Source organism: Ipomoea nil, unplaced genomic scaffold (genome assembly GCF_001879475.1).
Source record: "Ipomoea nil cultivar Tokyo-kokei standard unplaced genomic scaffold, Asagao_1.1 scaffold3147, whole genome shotgun sequence".
In the NCBI taxonomy this organism is placed as follows: Eukaryota; Viridiplantae; Streptophyta; class Magnoliopsida; order Solanales; family Convolvulaceae; genus Ipomoea; species Ipomoea nil.
In genome coordinates, this window is record NW_017619575.1 from 1,430,855 (window position 1) to 1,447,475 (window position 16,621).

A 16,621-nucleotide genomic window follows, 5' to 3' on the forward strand; every position below is an offset into this window, starting at 1 on the left:
GGAAAAGAAGACTTATAGCTACTAAAAGACAATTTTGTCCACCCCCACATCGTTATACATGTCATAAAAAGTTATGTCAATTTCTTACTCTCTAAATGAGAAAGTGACACCAAATTACTCTCACATATGGGAGGTTGTGGGTCTGAACTTTAGTAGAGACGATATTGACTCTTATAACAGAGTCAGTAGTACTAAGGGCATCCTCAATAGGGGTTCTTTCCCTAATTTTGGAACAGTAAAATCTTCATGTTTAACTTTTTAACAAATGGAAAGTAAAAAAACACACCACATTTTTCTCCTGCAAAAAAAAAAAAAAAAATTGTCAGAATTTAAAAAAAAAAAAAGAAAAAAAGAAAAAAGAAGGGTGAGACGCGCAAGTGCGTCTCACCCTTCAGCCTGGCGGGCGCGTGTAAGGCGTTTCAGAGTGGCCGCCAGTTGAAATTATATGGTTTCAGAGTGGCTGCCAACCGCCAATTAAATATTTTTTTTTGTTATGATTTTTAAATATTAATAATATGATTTTTACATATGATTTTTGTAAATAATAATTATGATTTTATTTGCTATAAATAACACATCTTTTATAATTTTTAACACTTTTTATTTGCAATTTTTACGTATGCTAATTTACATATTATTTTTACGTATCATTTATGTTTATTTCTAAAATTATAAATGAAATAAATAAATAATTAAAATATGGAGATAAAATGGTGGGTCCACAAAAAGTTGTGAACAAACTTAAAATTAATGGGAAGAAGAGATTTTTTGATTGAGTGAAATAGTGGATGATGAGGTGGATGTTGGGGCTCACAAAAATTAGGGGTAAAATTCTCAACTATTGAGGATGCCCTAATAAAAAATAAATAATGTAAATTATTATCGAAATGTGAACTGATAATATATATGACCAATTAACTTACCTAATAACTCCAACAGTGTCAAAGACCTTGTGGTTGAGCGGATGAGAGGTTTTAGGTTCAAATTTTAGTATGAAGTTTTGACTTTTTGTATTTCAGTAGGTTGAAAACATATACTATTATGTAATAAAGTTAAAAGCAACTCATAAATAAATAAAATAACTCCAAGGGCTAAAAACTACTCTTCTTTAACAACCGGTTACCCCTTTTTTTTTTTTTTTTTTTTTTTTTTAATGTAACAACCGGTTACCCCACTCCCCAACTTTTTCCAATTTCCATCATATTCCGCTACTCTTTAGTCAATAATAAAATAGGAAATTTCTTCTTAAAAAAAAAAAAAAAAAAAAAAAAAAAAAAAAAAACAGGAAAATTCAAAGAAAAGTAAACATAAAGAAAATCATAACAGTAAGAACATGGTTGTTTCTTGAGGATTCTTGTGGTCTACGTTGACCTGGAATGGGCAGATTCAATTCATTATACAGTCTTCAACCTCCATTTGTCCTGCATTTAACTACCATCAGTACGTTTACATTAAAGTTCTGATCTTGGAATAATCCGTTTGGGAGATCACAGAAACTGCGAAACATGAATTGGAATATACTTCACTACCTGTCGATTTTGTACTTCGCCCTCCCAGATTCTGAGTATGTAGATTTTCCTTACAGGCTCTGTGATGTACCCGGCAGCTTTCCAGAAAACACCCGCCTCCACTCCAACATCGATACTTCATTTCTCGCGTTATCCTCAAATGCTTCATACCATAACTTCTACAATACTTCAATTGGAAACGGTTCTGATACCGTTTATAGTATGTCTCTCTGCTACACCTATACTACACCGGAAAGTTGTAAGCTTTGCATAGAAAGTGCGGCAAAAGATGTCCAAGGAGACGATTGTTCTTACAAGAAGGAAGCAATTGTTTGGGAGGAAGATTGCCAGTTGCGATATTCGACACAGATGTTCTTGGGCAGCTTGAATTCTTCTGGGAATTTCGCTTTGAACAACAAACAGAACAACTCTAATCCGGAGCTGTTCAGGTCCACTGTGAATCAGACTTTGAATAATCTCACCAAGATGGCAGCTTTCAACCGCTCAACTATGTCTGCAACTGGCACGGCACCGTTTGTGGGTGGGGATACCATATATGCTCTTGTTCAGTGCACCCTGGATTTATCTCACCATGATTGCCAGAAATGCCTGGAGATAGCCACAGCAGAAATCTTGGAAAGTTTTTACTTTTCTCGAGGGGCTCGGCTTCTTAGTCGTAGCTGCTACTTGCGGTATGAGCTCTATGCGTTTTATAATGGTGACAAAGAAGGAACAAGTCGCAACGAAATGGTTTATGATGGTGAAACACTAGGAACAAACCACAACTCAAGTAAGTAGTTTTGCTCATAAATTGTTAAACTTTACACTGTTCTTCATGGAGTAAGAACTAATTATGCTCTTAATTTTGTTGCATTAGAATCAGGATTAAGTAAAAAGTGGACAATTACAGTGGTTGTAGCTGCTGTGACACTTCTTATAGCAGCAATGGGGTTCACTGCCTATTATCTTTCTCATTGTAAGTGATCAAAAAAGACTACTTTTGATCTATCCATATATATTCTCTGTTTGTATTTTAGGTTAACATGTAGTCTGATTTCACTTTTTAGGCTATAGAAGAGGGAATTCTAAAACAGAGTTAGTTCAGAGGAGTTACCCTGATGATGAGATGAGTCTGCTGAAGCAAAAATTCCCAGGAATAAACAATCAAGAACTTCCACATATTGACATTAGAACAATAATAGAAGCCACAGACAATTTCTCTGACCTTAATAAGCTTGGGGAAGGTGGATTTGGCCCGGTTTATAAGGTGGTATTTCTAATCATCAGGTCCATATATAATACACCCAACTCATATATATTTCCAAGCTTATGTATCCATAATTGTATATGCAGGGAAAACTTCCAGATGGAAAGGAAATAGCAGTTAAAAGGCTTTTAACTAGTTCTGAACAGGGTTCAGAAGAGTTTATAAATGAAGTTGAGCTGATCTTAAAGCTTCAGCACAAAAATTTAGTTACCCTCTTGGGTTTTTGCATTTATGAGGATGAAAGGCTGCTAATGTATGAATACATGCCCAATGGTAGCTTAGATGTATTTTTCTCAGGTTTGTGCTCTCCTCCTTATGTTTTCTCAGGTTTATGTGAATGGTAAACTTAAGGTTCTTGGCCTTTCTTCTTGTCTGTGCATTACACCAGATGAAAGTAAACTTGCACAGCTCAATTGGAGCCAACGTCTGAGCATTATCAATGGCATTGCGCGGGGAATGCTGTACCTTCATGTGGATTCGAGGCTTAGAATCATCCACAGGGATTTGAAACTCAGCAATGTGTTACTAGATGCAGATATGACTCCAAAAATTTCAGACTTTGGGATGGCGAGGATCTTCGCAGGAAATGATGGCCGAACTAACACTTCTGTGATTGTTGGAACGTTGTAATACCCTTTTCTCCTTTGTAGTACCAACTTTACTAGTCATGTCTCAATTTTCAATCTCATTTTTTTTTTTACTCTTTGTGCCCCAGTGGGTACATGGCTCCAGAGTTTGCCATGGAAGGCCTGTATTCCATAAAATCTGACATCTTTAGCTTTGGAGTCGTGTTGATTGAGATCATTACTGCGAAAAAGAATTCCGCTTTCCATCTCACCAGAACTGCTCCAAGTCTAATAGCACATGTAAGTCTGTGGCTCTGATACTAAATTGAAGGATGTGTTTCGTCTTAGCCAATGCCTTCTTGCAAAGATATTACACGATTAGCTGATAAAGCGATATACGTATTGCAGGCATGGAATATGTGGAATGAAGGTAGAGGCCTGGAGCTGGTGGATCCATTGCTGGAAGGTTCATTGTGTGGTGATGAATTCCTGAGGTGTCTGCAAATTGGACTGTTATGTGTTCAAGAAGATCCACATGACAGGCCTAACATGGCATCTGTAGTTTTTATGCTGAGAGGTGAATCTCATGCTCTTTCCCACCCTAAAAGACCAGCTTTCTGTGTTGGGAGATTCACAGATCACTATGAAAGTCTTTTCACTGATGTATCTGTAAATGGTCTCACTGTTTCAGCAGTATTACCCAGATAGTAAAATCACAGCTAAAAATCTTTTAACTACACTGATCTACTTGTGTAAATCTCTGACTAGCTTCAATGAAGATGATCTGTGTAGCCTTTTCCATGTGAAATGTGTAGATTCTTGGAAGATGGGTAGTTGGTGTCTGAAGATGAATTTTGGCCTTTTTGTTATTGTAGGTTTCTTGAAATTCTTTTCTTTGGTAATCTGCTTTGATCCGTACAAATTAAGCGTGGTGCTTTTGTGGTCCTGTTTGGCAACCATAATACTTTGACTCATCCTCTGTTTAACACAACTTGCCAGGATTTAATAACGATAGCCAATATGTGAGTGGAGCAAACAATAACACATTTTGTAATTAAATATTCATGTCTAATATATAATAAATTGAAAATAATGACATTTTTAGTCTTTCAATGACTAATTGTATGTACGCTTGGTAAATCTTACTCCTTTCATTGTAACAATTTTGTGCAACAAAACTGTCTGCAAGTCATGTTCCATTAACTTAATTATTCATTTTCTCTTTATGGTATAGTATATGCATATAATGAATTATGGCAGCAGCGGTTCTCTATTATATATGGCGGGCAAGAAACCAAGCGGTATGGGAGCATGCTCTACCGACGCCCAAACGAGTGGTGAATGCGGCGACATCTGCGTGGCAAGCGTGAAGCATGGTGCATGGAGGACCAGCTGCGGTGCCACAAACCGTACCCACTGCCACGGCTGGAGGCGGGCTGCCGAGAGTGTACGTCGATGCTGGCTTCCACGCGTCGGACGGAATGGCGACGGCAGGCGCGGTTGTAATCTCAAGCGAAGGGGAGTTTATGTCATGCTTCAATATGCGGTTACCTCATTGCCTGTCCCTATTAATGACAGAAGCGTTGGCATGTAAGGAAGCATTATTATGGTTGAAGGATAAGGGATTGCTCGCGGTACAGTTACATACGGATTGTCGTAATCTACAACACCACTTGACATCACAAGCCACACGGATGCGAACATATATTGGCTATATCATTGATGGATGCAGGACTATTTTGTCATCCCCTGTTATTTACATTCCTAGATTAGAAAATCTTATGGCGCACTCATTAGCGTCGCATGCTTTTACGCAGACTCATACGATGTACTGGGATACTATCCCACTAGATTTTAGTGCAGCCTATCTCTAATATAATCACCTTCATTGGTGGCTTTCAAAAAAAAATATGCATATAATGAGTCCGGATGTAAATAAATAAATGACAAAAGTAAAAGCCCAGTTGTGGCTACTTGTGAAAGAGTAGTCATTTTCTAAACGCTTTTGTATGTATTGGGCAAGATGTTTAATTAGAAATATCAAATATGGAAGTCATAAGCGGAGAATAAGCAGTTTTGTCAGAACTTAGATTCATTGACCATGAAATGGTCCTACATATTTTATATTTTCCGTGTAAATGCAGTCTAATATTCCATTTGTGGGTGGTATGCTTTCAAAATAATAATAATAATTATTATTATAGACCATGGTTAATGGTAAAGTGTTTTGGAATTTTTTGTGTGAACTCCAATATAATATCAAAGAAATATATATATATATATATAGAGAGAGAGTAAAGTGGACCTTGGTCCATCCCACCAACTTATAGAATTATATTATACCAATTAGGACATGCCATGTGAATAAAGAATCAACAATCAATAAAAAAGGAAATATAAATATTAGTCAAATTAAAATTTTTATATAAAAGGGGATCGTATCATACTCGGACTAATCTCCGTTCCCACAGAACCAGCTCAATTAATGGGTAATACGAGAGAGTGTTCAAACTCTCAACCTTTCTATAGAAACAAGAGTGCGGGGCCACTCACATCAACCAAGCTCGTTACTACTCTTTGTTAACTAATAGTGCAATGAGGAATGCAAGTTGACTCCAACCTTAGTTCTGGTCCAGCCGTTCAGGTTAACCAACATGAGCGCAAATGGTCATATTCACTCTCTTCAATTTCATGGACCCTATAGCTACGATTCCGAATATTGAATCTATCCTGCTGAAAATTCCAAGAACTTCTCGGCATTCGATCTTTTCCAAATGCCCGAGGAAGATTCACTCCTCTATTTGCCTTCTTCTTGATGGTTACATTCCTACACGTAGCTTCATTTTCAGATCGAAGTTTCAAAACGATGAATCAAACAGCTATTACTGCCGTTTTCCTGTTTCTGCTACTTCATGTTTGTGCAGCAGATCCGCTGGATACTCCCTGTTCGTATAACAGAGGCAATTACACAACCAACACCCCCTTCGACAACAACCTCAAAACCCTCCTTGCCTCTCTGCCCGACAGCGCCGCTCAAAACCAAGGCTTTAACTACACTTCACTTGGGGACGGAGATGACAGAGTGTTTGGTCGAGCGCTTTGCAGAGGAGACATCAACTCCACGGACTGCGAAACCTGTCTGGGAAAAGCAAGTGAAGAGATTAAACGCCAGTGCCAAACCAGGGAGGCTCTGATGAGATATGATCAGCGTTGTCAACTCGAGTACGGCTCTACACTCTTGAAGCGTTACAATGGGAAGTACCCAGACTCAAATGGCCTGAAGAAAACCGCGTCTGATCCCCTTCGTTTTTCGCGAGTTTTGAAGGAGTTGATGGGTGACCTTTCTGACGAGGCTGCTTTCCATTCCGGGCTCATGTTTGCAGCTCAAAGTAGAAATTTCTCAGAACAGATTTCTATTTACGGGCTTGTGCAGTGTACAAGAGACTTGTCTAATGCACAGTGCGGTGAATGTTTGAATAGCGCCTCGGGAGATCTTGAAGGATGTTGTGGCTCCCGTGAAGGAGGAACGGTTTATGGTGGGGCTTGTTCTGTGCGTTTTGAGATATACCAATTTTATTATACTGCCATAGATACCCGTGGTAAGAAATTTAATTTCATCATTTTAGTCCTATCATCCTCTACTACATACACAAATTACAATCTTTTCAACTTGATTTCATCAGGGCATAAGACAAAAATCTGGGTTCCTGTCACAATTGTATCTGTTTTAGTATTTCTGATAGGAGTTCTGGTTGGGTTCTTTGCGTGGTATCGTCAAAAGAGGAAGCACGCAGGAATAGGTAAACGCGTTTATAGTTTCTGAAATAATGAAAGATGAATATAGTTTTACCTAGTTTTTGCTTTGATTGAAGATAAAGAGGAAAGAAGCCATAGAGGAATGCTAGGTGACATTGAGGCCAGACCTGCAATTAATTCTTTGACTATAGTGGGAAAGTATGTGTTAAGTTCCCAGGAAATGCCAGCCGTGGAGCTGCCCGTCTTTGATGCAGCCCCGGAAATTTTTTCGCAGTCTAATAAGCTTGGACAAGGCGGATTTGGCACTGTTTACAAGGTACGCTAGCTCCTCCTTAGGATCCTGTCTTCAATTTCTGGTTCTGCTTTCGTGTTTCGATAACGTTAGAAAACTGGAGCCTTAATTTACAGAGTGTTCTGCCCAGTGGGGAGGAAGTAGCAGTGAAAAGGTTGTCCAGAAAATCATGGCAAGGGGTGGAGGAACTGAAGAATGAGGTGATGCTGATAGCAAAACTTCAGCACAGAAACTTGGTCAGGCTTCTTGGGTGTGCCCTGGAAGGGAATGAAAAGCTGTTGATATATGAGTTCATGCCCAACAAAAGCCTTGATTTTTTCCTATTTGGTTTGTTCTTCACTGGCATAGTTAACTTTTCTACTATCAAGAGTGCAGTTAGACTCACTGAAAAATTGATTTCTGCAGACAGGGAAAAAAGGTTGCTGCTTGATTGGAAAACACGGTTTAACATCATTGATGGAATAGCTCGGGCACTTGTTTATCTTCACGAGGATTCCCGGCTGAAAGTGATACACCGGGATCTTAAACCTAGTAACATTCTGCTCGACAATGACATGGTTGCCAAGATATCTGATTTTGGAATCGCTAGGATCTTTAGTGAGAAACACAACCCTGCCAACACCAGAAGAATCGTGGGAACATAGTGAGCTACTTTGCTACTTTGTTGAGTCAATCATAATCTAACATCTTATATGAAATTTTAAGGTAAATTAGTGTACTTTTCTTTGTACAGCGGATACATGGCACCTGAGTATGCAATGGGGGGACTATTTTCAATTAAATCTGACGTGTTTAGCTTCGGGGTGATAATGCTGGAGATCATCAGTGGACAAAGAAATAGCAGCTTTTACATCAGCGGAAGCCCTCAGACACTACTCTCCTATGTATGCCTTTGCATGAATCAATTTGGTTGTAATTAACACACACACACACACAGACAACTTGAACTGACTATAAAAAAATGCACAATATTGTCAGGCATGGAAGCTTCTGAATGAAGAAATGGAATTGGAAGCTGTAGATCCTGTGCTGATAGAATCATCTTCTCCAATGGAAGAAATAGCAAGGTGCATCCATATTGGGCTTTTGTGTGTTCAAGAAGATCCAGCAGAGCGGCCAAGAATGTCAGAAGTTGTTCATCTTTTGAAAGGAGGACAAATGTCAATGTCTAAACCAAGCCGGCCACCAGTTTCTTTGGGAAGAAGATCTAACCATGCCATTCATCTCAACCCTTCATCTCTCACAGGATCATGTGCCACCACATTGATTACTGGTAGCTACTATAGGCCTTCAGATCATGGCTGCATGCATGATATTAGACATACAAAATAGTGAACTATATATATAGTACGTGAAGTTATAGCCATTCAATTAAATATTTGATATATACATGTAAGAGCATCTACATCAAAGGAGAAATAGGGGAGAGTTCACTACATTTGAGGCCAAAATGCCATGGTGGCAGAGAGAGAATCAAGAGAGAGAAGGGGTGGGGAGCATCTGCAAATGTTGGGATATTACTCTGCCCAAGAAAAATAATTAATGATGAAAGATAAAGAACCAATAGAGAAATGACATGCTTATTTTTTATATATATTTTTTTATAAAATCAGTTTTGATTTTTTTTCCCTCCCCTCCCACATTATTCTCTTTCCTACTCACTCTTACATTCTCCCCCTAATAACCCCAACTGATAAGGATGCTCTAATATACTTATATAAGAGGTTTTAATTTGGTTCAATCTCTTTCTATAGTCAAATATATCAAATCAAATTAAAGTTAACAATATCAATATAAATATTTTTCTATGTGAGGAGAGAACTTGACAATTATTAATTGGCTGAGTAAATTGTGTTTCTGCATAATAATTGATAAATTAGTGAGATAATTAAGGATAAATCTCATAAATTAATTGTTACAAATCCCATAAAATTAGAAGTAAATTACCAAAATTAATTTCTACAATTAATTGAGGTTTGATAAAGGGCGAAGACTAAAAGGAGTAAAGGTCAAGGAGAACGGCAATTATTATTATCTATTCTAATAATTTAATTTAGGGAATAATTTATGTAATATAAATAGTAAAAAAATAAAATCAGTGGGAGCAGTGTCCCAGCCCCCACTTTGAATCCGCATGCGGATATACGCCATTTTCGTCATCTTCCGCTAGTCTTCAGTCAATCATCAACTTGGAAATTAAAAAATAAAATAAATAAATCAATAAATATAAAGAAGATCATAACAGTAGAACATACTTAGTTGTTTCTTGGGTCAATATAATTGATAAGGATTGTTGTGGTCTGCATGATATGAGATGGCCAGATTGATTATTCTTTGGTCTTCAACCTTCATTTGGATGTGTATTTAACTAATTCAATTCAATCTTCTACATAAAATTAAATTTTCTTGGAATAATTCATCAGTTTGGGAGAAACATGACGATGATGAATTGGAAGATGCTTCATTACCTGTCGTTTTTGTACTTTGCCCTGCCGGATTCTTTATATCCACAGCTTCCTTACAGGCTCTGTGATGTTCCCGGCAACTTTGCAGAAAACAGCACCCTCCAGTTCAACATCAATACTTCATTTCTTGCGTTATCCTCAAATGCTTCAAATCATAACTTCTTCAATACTTCAATCGGAAATGGTTCTGATACCGTTTATAGTATGTTTCTCTGCTACAGCTATACCACACCGGAAACTTGTAATCAGTGCATAGAAAGTGCGAAAAGCGATGTCCAAGGAGACGATTGTTCTTACAAGAAGGAAGCAATTGTTTGGGAGGAAGATTGCCAGTTGCGGTATTCGACGCAGATGTTCTTGGGCAGCTTGAATTCTTCTGGGAATTTCGCTTTGAACAACAAGAAGAACAACTCTAATCCGGAGCTGTTCAGGTCCACTGTGAATCAGACTTTGAATAATCTCACCAACTTGGCAGCTTTCAACCGCTCAACTATGTATGCAACTGGCACGGCACCGTTTGTGGGTGGGGATACCATATATGCTCTTGTTCAGTGCACCCTGGATTTATCTCACCACGATTGCCAGAAATGCCTGGAGATAGCCACGGCAGAAATCTTGGAAAGTTTTTACTTTTCTCGAGGGGCTCGGCTTCTTAGTCGTAGCTGCTACTTGCGGTATGAGCTCTATGCGTTTTATAATGGTGACAAAGAAGGAACAAGTCGCAACCAAACGGTTTATGATGGTGAAACACTAGGAACAAACCACAACTCAAGTAAGTAGTTTTGCTCATAAATTGTTAAACTTTACACTGTTCTGCATGGAGTAAGAACTAATTATGCTCTTAATTTTGTTGCATTAGAATCAGGATTAAGTAAAAAGTGGACAATTACAGTGGTTGCAGCTGCTGTGACACTTGTGTTAGCAGCACTGGGTTTCACTGCCTATTATCTTGCTCATTGTAAGTGAACAAATTAAAGAAGACTACTTTTGATCTCTCCTTTTTTACTGTTCCAATTTTAGGTTAACTAACATACAGTCTCTGTTTTCACTTTTTAGGCTATAGAAGAGGGAATTCTAACACAGAGTTAGCTCAGGGGAGTTACCCTGATGATGATATGAGTCTGCTGGAGCGAAAATTCCCAGGAATAAACAATCAACAACTTCCACATATAGACATTAAAACAATAATAGAAGCCACAGACAACTTCTCTGACCTGAATAAGCTTGGAGAAGGTGGATTTGGCCCGGTTTTTAAGGTAGTGTTTCTAATCAGATCAGCTCCATATATATATATTATATATAATACACTCAACTCATATTTATATGTATCCAAAATTATATATATATGCAGGGAAAACTTCCAGATGGAAAAGAAGTTGCAGTTAAAAGGCTCTTGACTAGTTCTGAACAGGGTTCAGAAGAGTTTATAAATGAAGTGGAGCTAATCTTAAAGCTTCAGCACAAAAATTTAGTTACCCTCTTGGGTTTTTGCATATATGAGGATGAAAGGCTGCTAATGTATGAATACATGCCCAATGGTAGCTTAGATGCATTTTTCTCAGGTTTGTGCTCTCCTCATGTTTTCTCAGGTTTATGTGAATGGTAAACTTATTGGCCTTTCTTCTTGTGTGTGCATTACAACAGATGAAAGTAAACTTGCACAGCTCGATTGGAGCCAACGTCTGAACATTATCAACGGCATTGCGCGGGGAATGCTGTACCTTCATGTGGATTCGAGGCTTAGAATCATCCACAGGGATTTGAAACTCAGCAATGTGTTACTGGATGCAGACATGACTCCGAAAATCTCAGACTTTGGGATGGCGAGGATCTTTGCAGGGAATGATGGCCGATCTAACACTTCCATGATTGTTGGAACATTGTAATTCATACCCTTTCTGGTTTAATTTGTAGTACCAAATTTACTAGCCATCTATCAATTCAAAATTTATTTACTCTTTCTGCAGTGGGTACATGGCTCCCGAGTTTGCCATGGAAGGTCTGTATTCCATAAAGTCTGACGTTTTTAGCTTTGGAGTTGTCTTGCTCGAGATCATTACTGCAGAAAAGAATTCCGCTTTCCATCTCACCCAAACTGCCCCGAGTCTAGTAGTATATGTAAGTCGGTCCATGTATATGCCTTGTACTGTATTACTTTCGTCACATGTCTTGATATGACACATGTAACGTGTTGCAGGCTTGGAATATGTGGAATGAAGGTAGAGGCCTGGAGCTGATGGATCCATTGCTGAAGAATTGTTGCTGTGGTGATGAATTCCTGAGGTTTATGCAAATTGGACTGTTATGTGTTCAAGAAGATCCATTTGATAGGCCTAATATGGCATCTGTGGGTTTTATGCTGGAAGGTGAATCTTATGCCCTTTCCCAGCCTAAAAGACCAGCTTTCTGTGTTGGGAGATTCACAGATCACTATGAAAGTTTTTACACTGATAGAACTGAAAATGGTCTCACTGTTTCAGCAGTAATACCCAGATAGGAAACCAATTCTCTTTGTTTAAATCACAGCTAAAAATCTTGTATGTATAAGGTTCTATATTTGTAAGTCAGCAAAAGTTTGTTTTAAAGATGCACAAATCAATAATATTGTGTTTATGTTAGGAACTCTAAGTCAAAGAATTTAACTAGTTGTGTTTATCTCCTAACTCCTAACGCGCCTCGTGTCATCGATTAAATCCAATTGCAATAACTCAACATTTAATTATTATTATTTTTTTTTTAAAAAAAAAATCAAACTTTAAAAATTTGATTTCTAATTTAGCTTTAGAAAAATGGTCAAATAAACCAATGAACTTTGAAAATTTTTACAAATGTTTAATTTTTTAAAAAAGTTGCTATTAATTCATCAAATTTTAAATGTTTTAATATAGTTTATATGATAATTGGGTATAATTATTTAAAATATAAATATTTATTTTTTTTTTAAATCAAACTTTAAAATTTTAAATATAATTGTTGTAATACATAAAGTTTGATATCCCTCAATAAACCCTTTGAAACCCACTTGTCCCGTCATACCGAACGAGTCTTTGAGAAATTCTTTTTCAAATTTTTTTTTTTTTGAAATTTTATATCTGTTACAAGAATTTTGACACATAAATCAGAATCAAGCAAGTTGTTAAGTGGATGAATATTTTTGTCACAGTCATGAGCCATGGAGCATGACCGCCATTGAAACAGTCCTACATATGTAACGTGTAAATAGGGTTGAATATTATAATTTTTACACAATTAATTCATTATAGTAATATTAAAATATAATTTTAATTATAATACATGTTTATTTGACAATATTTATATTTGTGACATATCACTATAGTCCACCATATAACGATGGGTTATAACGACTCATGAGTTGTTTAGATATATGTAAATAAATAATTCACAGAATTATAAGCCCACTTGTCCAGTTGCATCCAAAGAGCCTTTGACAAGTCTTTTCCAATGTATATTATTCCTATTATTTTGATATTTATTGCAAGAACTTTGACATAGAAATCAGAATGAAGTTGTTAAAGTGGATAAGCATTCTTGTCACAGCTTCAATTCATGGAGCTAGCATGACCGCTATCAAAACAGTTCACATATTTAACGTGTAAATAACGTCTAATATTAATCTCAATATTTTATGGACTTTACCATTGATTCCTGGGCAACCCGCATGAGTGCAAATGGTCATATTCACACTGTTCAATTTCAAGGACCCCATAGCTACGATTGGAGATGAATGTATCCAACACTCTGAGCCATCAGCAGAAAATTCAATTCCAAGAAGATGTCCATACACATTGCTTTCATCTTGCCATGTTTTTCCAAATTCCTGTGGAAGATTCATACTATTTCAATTCCTTCGATCAAGTCCCCAGATCGGATAAAGCTGAAAAGTTGCCATCTTTAGAACTTCCGACCAATTATGATGATCAATCAAAGAGCTATTGCTGCTGTTTTGGTGTTGCCGCTATTTCTTCATGTTTGCGTTGCCGCAGAGCCGCTTGATACCCCATGTTCGAGTAACAGAGGCAAATACACAGCCAATAGCCCCTTCGACAACAACCTCAAAAACCTCCTAGGTTCTCTGCTAGCGAACACAGCTCGAAATGAAGGCTTCTACAACGCTTCAGTTGGGGATGGAGCTGACAGAGTCCTGGGCCGAGCGCTCTGCAGGGGAGACATAAACTCGACGGACTGCCAGAACTGTCTGGAGAAAGCAAGCGAAGAGCTTAAACGCCAGTGTCAAACTAAGGAGGCTATGATAAGATATGATCAGCGTTGTAAAGTCGAGTACGGCTCTACCCTTTTGAAGCGTTACAATGGGAAGTATCTCGAATCGAATAACGAGAAGAAAACTGTGTCTGCAGATCCCGCCCAGTTCTCACAGGCTTTGAAGGAGTGGATGGATCACCTCTCTAATGAGGCTGCTCACAATTCCAGGCTCATGTTTGCAGCTCAAAGTATAAAGTTTTCAGAACAGATTACTATTTATGGACTTGTGCAGTGTACAAGAGATTTGTCTAATGAAGAGTGCAGTAATTGTTTGGATAGCGCCTCGGGAGATCTTGAAGGATGTTGTGGCTCCCGTGAAGGGGGGACGGTTTATGGTGGGGCTTGTTCTGTGCGTTTTGAGATATACCAGTTCTATTATAATGCCACTGGTAAGAAACTTGATCATATTGTTTGCATCTCTTCTTTCAGTTTGGTCATAATTATACACACTTTATTGCATTAACTTGATTTCAGGGAATAAGAAGAGCAAAACCTGGGTTCCTGTCACAATTGTGTGTGTTTTAGCATTTCTGATGGCAGTTTTGGTTGGGAGCTTTGCACGATATCGTCAAAAGAGGAAGCAGGCGAAAACAGGTAAAAATATTTATAGTTTCTGAAATCAAAGATGAATATAGTTTTATTAGAGTTGGTTTAATTAATTGCAGATAAAGAGGAAAAAGGCCATAGTGGAATTGAAGCCAGACCTGGATCCAATTCTTTGAGTATAGTAGGAAAGTATGTGTTAAGCTCCCAGGATATGCCATCTGTGGAGCTACCTGTCGTCGAGGCAGCCATTGAGATCTTTTCGCAGTCTAATAAGCTTGGACAAGGCGGATTTGGCACTGTTTACAAGGTACGCTAGCTCCTCCTTAGGATCCTGTCTTCAATTTCTGGTTCTGCTTTCGTGTTTCGATAACGTTAGAAAACTGGAGCCTTAATTTACAGAGTGTTCTGCCCAGTGGGGAGGAAGTAGCAGTGAAAAGGTTGTCCAGAAAATCATGGCAAGGGGTGGAGGAACTGAAGAATGAGGTGATGCTGATAGCAAAACTTCAGCACAGAAACTTGGTCAGGCTTCTTGGGTGTGCCCTGGAAGGGAATGAAAAGCTGTTGATATATGAGTTCATGCCCAACAAAAGCCTTGATTTTTTCCTATTTGGTTTGTTCTTCACTGGCATAGTTAACTTTTCTACTATCAAGAGTGCAGTTAGACTCACTGAAAAATTGATTTCTGCAGACAGGGAAAAAAGGTTGCTGCTTGATTGGAAAACACGGTTTAACATCATTGATGGAATAGCTCGGGCACTTGTTTATCTTCATGAGGATTCCCGGCTTAAAGTGATTCATCGGGATCTAAAGCCAAGTAATATTCTGCTAGATAGTGACATGGTTGCCAAGATATCTGATTTCGGAATCGCTAGAATCTTTTGTGAAAAACAGAACCTCGCCAACACCAGAAGAGTCGTGGGAACATAGTGAGCTCATCTACTTTATTGCTGCTTGTCATCATTTCTTTACATCTGATCTGAGATATTAAGGTAATTAATTAGAGTATGTACTTTTTTGTACAGTGGATACATGGCTCCTGAGTATGCAATGGGGGGACTGTTCTCTATTAAATCTGATGTGTTTAGTTTCGGTGTCATAATGCTGGAGATCATCAGTGGACAAAGAAACAGCAACTTTTACATCAATGGAAGCTCTCATCAGACACTACTTTCCTATGTATGACTTGGTTGCAAACTTGCAATTAACCTATACTTAATTGCTTTAAATTCTCTACACAAATTAAAGAACTAGAGATTATCATGTCTGCAGGCATGGCAGGTGGTGAATGAAGAAAAGGAATTGGAAGTTGCAGATCCTGTGCTGATAGAGTCGTCTTCTCCGGTGGAAGAAATAGGAAGATGCATCCATATTGGGGTTCTGTGTGTACAAGAAGATCCAGCAGAGCGGCCAAGAATGTCAGAAGTTGTTCATCTTTTGAAAGGAGGACAAATGCCAATGTCTAAACCAAGCCGGCCACCGATTTCTATGGGGAGAAGATCTAACCATGGCATTCATCTCAAGCCTTCATCCACTACAGCATCATCTTCACTCAATCATCTCACAGATTCTTGTGCTACCACTTTCATTGATTAGTGCAGTGGTAGCTAGCTGCTAATGGTCTTCATGGAGGCATGCATGATATTACACATACAAAATAGTGAACCAAAGTTATATATTGTTTTAGTAATGATAGGAATAAAGTGTCAGTCCCAAATTGAAGAAGTGATTTCTAACTTAAACTACAGCAGAAAAGAAAATAAAGAATGTCTCCAAATTTCAATAAAGTAAGAACCAATTCTATCATCGTGACAACTTTAAAAAGCACGGTAGGTAAGGAATCCAATATTTTTTATTCAAATCTATTCGCACTTGCAGTATATATTAAAGAAAATATAACAGCTATAACGCAAAGAACAGACAACTTTAGGAAGTGCCTATTT

At 37.9% G+C, this 16,621-nt stretch overlaps 4 protein-coding genes across 10 annotated transcripts; all 4 read left to right on the plus strand.

Moving 5' to 3' along the window:
- The first annotated feature begins 1,349 nt into the window (after positions 1-1,349).
- On the plus strand, positions 1,350-4,166 carry LOC109167079 (cysteine-rich receptor-like protein kinase 10). The gene is made up of 8 exons (XM_019315989.1): positions 1,350-2,238; positions 2,281-2,298; positions 2,386-2,484; positions 2,576-2,775; positions 2,862-3,072; positions 3,164-3,401; positions 3,491-3,641; positions 3,750-4,166. Exons 1-8 carry the CDS (start codon positions 1,506-1,508, stop codon positions 4,047-4,049), a joined length of 1,950 nt encoding a protein of 649 aa, XP_019171534.1. The 5' UTR covers positions 1,350-1,505; the 3' UTR covers positions 4,050-4,166.
- Positions 4,167-6,096: 1,930 nt separating this feature from the next.
- On the plus strand, positions 6,097-9,124 carry LOC109167072 (cysteine-rich receptor-like protein kinase 25). Of its 2 annotated transcripts, XM_019315977.1 has the most exons (8): positions 6,097-6,940; positions 7,025-7,141; positions 7,214-7,413; positions 7,506-7,716; positions 7,795-8,032; positions 8,123-8,273; positions 8,368-8,736; positions 9,114-9,124. In XM_019315977.1, the coding sequence occupies exons 1-7, from the start codon at positions 6,157-6,159 to the stop codon at positions 8,719-8,721; spliced, it is 2,055 nt and encodes a 684-aa protein (XP_019171522.1). In that variant the 5' UTR covers positions 6,097-6,156; the 3' UTR covers positions 8,722-8,736; positions 9,114-9,124. The 2 variants fall into 2 exon arrangements, with proteins under 2 accessions (XP_019171522.1, XP_019171521.1); XM_019315976.1 differs by lacking the exon at positions 9,114-9,124 and having other exon boundaries at positions 8,368-8,785.
- A 701-nt stretch (positions 9,125-9,825) lies between these two features.
- LOC109167078 (cysteine-rich receptor-like protein kinase 10) lies at positions 9,826-12,458 on the plus strand. 6 transcript variants are annotated; one of them, XM_019315983.1, is made up of 8 exons: positions 9,826-10,566; positions 10,609-10,626; positions 10,714-10,812; positions 10,911-11,110; positions 11,206-11,416; positions 11,499-11,736; positions 11,822-11,972; positions 12,052-12,458. In XM_019315983.1, exons 1-8 carry the CDS (start codon positions 9,831-9,833, stop codon positions 12,349-12,351), a joined length of 1,953 nt encoding a protein of 650 aa, XP_019171528.1. In that variant the 5' UTR covers positions 9,826-9,830; the 3' UTR covers positions 12,352-12,458. The 6 variants fall into 6 exon arrangements, with proteins under 6 accessions (XP_019171528.1, XP_019171530.1, XP_019171529.1 ...); XM_019315985.1 differs by having other exon boundaries at positions 10,720-10,812; XM_019315984.1 differs by having other exon boundaries at positions 9,826-10,554; positions 10,597-10,626.
- Positions 12,459-13,557: 1,099 nt separating this feature from the next.
- Positions 13,558-16,420, plus strand: LOC109167076 (cysteine-rich receptor-like protein kinase 10). Its single transcript, XM_019315980.1, has 7 exons — positions 13,558-14,524; positions 14,610-14,729; positions 14,801-14,988; positions 15,081-15,291; positions 15,370-15,607; positions 15,704-15,857; positions 15,951-16,420. Exons 1-7 carry the CDS (start codon positions 13,786-13,788, stop codon positions 16,272-16,274), a joined length of 1,974 nt encoding a protein of 657 aa, XP_019171525.1. The 5' UTR covers positions 13,558-13,785; the 3' UTR covers positions 16,275-16,420.
- The last annotated feature ends 201 nt before the right edge of the window (positions 16,421-16,621 follow it).

Excerpts from the sequence above, each read along its gene's own strand:
- LOC109167078 (XM_019315983.1), top strand. The coding sequence starts at position 9,831 with ATGATGAATTGGAAGATGCTTCATTACCTGTCGTTTTTGTACTTTGCC. Across the intron at positions 11,111-11,205 it reads GATTTGGCCCGGTTTTTAAG|GGAAAACTTCCAGATGGAAA; the intron begins GTAGTGTTTCTA and ends ATATATATGCAG. Across the intron at positions 11,737-11,821 it reads TCCATGATTGTTGGAACATT|TGGGTACATGGCTCCCGAGT; the intron begins GTAATTCATACC and ends CTCTTTCTGCAG.
- LOC109167079 (XM_019315989.1), top strand. The coding sequence starts at position 1,506 with ATGAATTGGAATATACTTCACTACCTGTCGATTTTGTACTTCGCCCTC. Across the intron at positions 2,485-2,575 it reads TGCCTATTATCTTTCTCATT|GCTATAGAAGAGGGAATTCT; the intron begins GTAAGTGATCAA and ends TTCACTTTTTAG. Across the intron at positions 3,402-3,490 it reads TCTGTGATTGTTGGAACGTT|TGGGTACATGGCTCCAGAGT; the intron begins GTAATACCCTTT and ends TTTGTGCCCCAG.
- LOC109167072 (XM_019315977.1), top strand. The coding sequence starts at position 6,157 with ATGGTTACATTCCTACACGTAGCTTCATTTTCAGATCGAAGTTTCAAA. Across the intron at positions 7,142-7,213 it reads GAGGAAGCACGCAGGAATAG|ATAAAGAGGAAAGAAGCCAT; the intron begins GTAAACGCGTTT and ends CTTTGATTGAAG. Across the intron at positions 7,717-7,794 it reads CCTTGATTTTTTCCTATTTG|ACAGGGAAAAAAGGTTGCTG; the intron begins GTTTGTTCTTCA and ends TGATTTCTGCAG.
- LOC109167076 (XM_019315980.1), top strand. The coding sequence starts at position 13,786 with ATGATGATCAATCAAAGAGCTATTGCTGCTGTTTTGGTGTTGCCGCTA. Across the intron at positions 14,989-15,080 it reads GATTTGGCACTGTTTACAAG|AGTGTTCTGCCCAGTGGGGA; the intron begins GTACGCTAGCTC and ends CTTAATTTACAG. Across the intron at positions 15,292-15,369 it reads CCTTGATTTTTTCCTATTTG|ACAGGGAAAAAAGGTTGCTG; the intron begins GTTTGTTCTTCA and ends TGATTTCTGCAG.